Source organism: Otolemur garnettii, unplaced genomic scaffold, assembly GCF_000181295.1.
Source record: "Otolemur garnettii isolate 467f Iridium unplaced genomic scaffold, OtoGar3 scaffold00184, whole genome shotgun sequence".
Classification (NCBI taxonomy): domain Eukaryota; kingdom Metazoa; phylum Chordata; class Mammalia; order Primates; family Galagidae; genus Otolemur; species Otolemur garnettii.
Genome location: NW_003852579.1, coordinates 788,982 through 792,148, shown reverse-complemented (window position 1 = coordinate 792,148; position 3,167 = coordinate 788,982). Strand labels below are relative to the sequence as shown.

General features: G+C 47.6%; 1 protein-coding gene across 1 annotated transcript in view; it reads right to left on the bottom strand.

The window, feature by feature from the left end:
- NKAIN1 (sodium/potassium transporting ATPase interacting 1) overlaps positions 1-3,167 on the bottom strand; it is a 63,916-nt gene that overhangs the window by 5,243 nt on the left and 55,506 nt on the right. Inside the window, exon 3 of the mRNA XM_012811997.1 lies at positions 357-437. Within this exon, the coding sequence (XP_012667451.1) occupies positions 357-437 (81 nt within the window). The remainder of the gene's footprint in view (positions 1-356; positions 438-3,167) is intronic.

The following is a 3,167-nucleotide window of genomic DNA, read 5'->3' as shown; positions in this document are numbered from 1 at the left end:
GGGCTGGGGATTCAAACCCGCCACCTTAGGTGTACGTGGCTGGCGCCTTAGCCGGTTGAGCTATAGGTGCCGAGCCTATACTGTTTCTTTTTCTTGAGTTTGTGGTCTACTGAGACCCCCAGCTCATCTTCACATGGACTTGTCTTCAGCCTTATTTGCTCCATTATTGTTTTAGAGAAGTGCAGAGGTCAGAAACAAAAATATGTGGGTGAGAAATGGGGCACATAGCTTATTTAGCTGTGTAGGAAGGTCTCTTGAACAGATGATGCCCCAGACCTATGCCACACTAGGAGCCCGGGGGGAGAGAATGGGAAGGTCAGGCTCTGCCCTATAGCACTGCCAGGCCTGAGGCTTACCTGGGACAGCTGTCCAACCTCCAGGTAGAAGCAGATGATAAATGCATTCCAGCCAACCCAGAGCACCAGCCAGGCTGCATACTGGGGAAAGCAGAGGTGGGATCAGGGCAGGGCCTGGGAGAGTGGGGATGGGTGTGTCAGTGGAGACAGAGCTCACAGACTCAGGACACCTTTGCAGGAGAAATTATGATAATACCTCACTCAGAGAGTACACTATAATTTCAAATCATTTTCACATCCATCAGTCCTTACAACAGCCCTGTAAGGTAGGCATTATCTCCTCTTTAGAGATGATTGATTTAAGGCCAAAAGAAGGTTTAAGCTTTCCAAGATCACACGGCTAGGAAAAGGTAGGGCTGGCACTCAAATCCAAGTCCTCAGGTAGCTAATGCTGTCTACTTTGCTGAGAGCAACGTCCTCTAGGACAGCCATCCCTAGAATGCATAGGAAATATTGGAATCACTTGGGGAGTCTGTTTAAAATGCACACACCTATAATTCTAGCACTCTGGAAGGATGAGGTGGGTGGATTGCTTGAGCTCATGAGTTTGAGACCCGCTCTGAGTTAGTGAGACCCCACTCTTTTTTTTTGAGACAGAGTCTCACTTTGTTACCCTTGGTAGAGTGATGTGGTGTCATAGCTCACAGCAACCTCAAACTCTTGGACGTAAGCCCCCTCAGAGGGTCTTGCTCTGGCTCAGGCTGGTCTCGAACCTGAGAGCTCAGGCAATCCACCCGCCTTGGCCTCCCAGAGTGCTAGGATTATGGGCGTGAGCCACAGCGCCCAGCAGAGACCCTGTTTCTACTAAAAATAGAAAAACTAGCTGGGTATTGTGGTGGGCACCTGTAGTCCCAGATACTCAGGAGGCTGAAGCAAGAGAGTCACTTGAACCCAAGAGTTTGAGGTTGCTGTGAGCTATGAGGGCCATGGCACTCTACCCAGGGCAATAGAGTGAAACTTTGTCTTAAAAATTTTTTTAAAAGGCTGGGCATGGTGGCTCATGCCTGTAATCTCAGCACTCTGGGAGGCTGTGGTAGGCGGATCCCATGAACTCAGGAGTTTGAGACCAGCCTGAGGTTGAGCTAGACCCTATCTCTAAAAATAGCCAGGTGTATGGCCAGTGCCGGTAGTCCCAGCTACTCAGGAAGCTGAGGCAAGAGAATAACTTGAGCCCAAGAATTTGAGGTTGCTATGAGCTATGATGCCAGAGCACTCTATTGGGGGTGACAAACTAAGACTCTATCTCAAAGAAATTAAAAAATAATAAATAAAATAAAATGCAGATTCTTGAGTCTTATCTGTTGACTGACTTACTGATTGTGAATTTCTTGGGATGGTGTTCAGGAGTTGTTTAAACAACCCCTCAAGGATTGTAATACAAATAACACTTGCATGAACATGCTCTGGATGGCAAGCCACTAGGAGTGAGGACTTTGCCTACCTTATTCAGCACTGTAATACCGGTCTCCAGTGCTGAATGAATTATGAAATGACAGAATGTGCCTTATAAAGTATTGCATGTGGCTTGGTGCTTTTAGCTCAGCAGCTAGGGTGCCAGCCACATACACTGGAGCTGGTGGGTTCGAATCCAGCCCAGGCCTGCCAAACAATGATGACAACTACAACCAAAAAATAGCCAAGTGTTGTGGCAGGCACCTGTAGTCCCAGTGACTTGGGAGGTAGAGGCAAGAGAATCACCTGAGCCCAGGAGTTGGGGGTTGCTGTGAGCTGTGACACCACGCTGTGAGCTGTGACACCACGGCACTCTACCCAGGGTGACATAGTGAGACTCTTGTCTCAAAAAAAAGAAATAAAAATAAAGTGCTTCATGGTAGGCCAGCTGATAAACAGAAGTGAGATGTCAGAGGGCCTGAGGCACAGGACTGGGGTTTCTTTTTCTTTTTTTTTTGAAACAGAGTCTCACTTTGTTACCCTTGGTAGAGTGCCATGGCGTCAAGCTCACAGAAACCTCAGACTCTTGGGCTCAAGAGATCCTCTTGCCTCAGCCTCCTGAGTAGCTAATACTACAGGCACCCGCCACAACACCTGCAATTTTTTGTTTTTTAAGAGACAGGGTCTCGTTTTGGCTCAGGCTGGTCTTGAACTTGTGAACTCAAGCAATCCATCTTCCTTAGCCTTCCAGAGGGCTAGGGTTACAGGCATGAGCCATCATGCCTGGACTAGAACTGGGATTTCTAGCTTGTAAGTGGTGGTGGAGAAAATAAGGGACCTCTTTACTTTCTATGAAAAAGACTTACTTCTTTTCTTTTTTTTTTTGGAGACAGAGTCTCACTTTGTCATCCTCGGTAGAGTGCTGTGACATCACAGCTCACAGCAACCTCAACTCCTGGGTTTAAGGGATTCCCTTGCCGCAGCCTCCCAAGTAGCTGGGACTACAGGGACCCGCCACAATGCCTAGCTATTTTTAGAGATGAGGTCTCACTCTGGCTCAAGCTGGTCTTGAACCTGTGAGCTCAGGCAATCCACCTGCCTCAGCCTCCCAAGTGTTGGGATTATAGGTGTAAGCCACTGCGCCTGGCAATTCTTTCTTTTTTTTCTTTCTTTCTTTCTTTCTTTTTTTTTTTTGGAGACAGAATTTCCCTCTCTTGCCCTGGGTGGAGTGCGATGGCATCACAGCTCACAGCAACCTCAAACTCTTGGGGTCAAGCATGGTGCCAAAGGTGCCCAGGATGACCTCTTGCCTCAGCCTTTCAGGTAGCTGGGACTACAGGTATCCACCACAATGCCCAGCTAATTTTTCTCTTTTTTGTAGAGATGGGGTCTTGCTCAGGTCTTTTTTTTTTTTTTTTT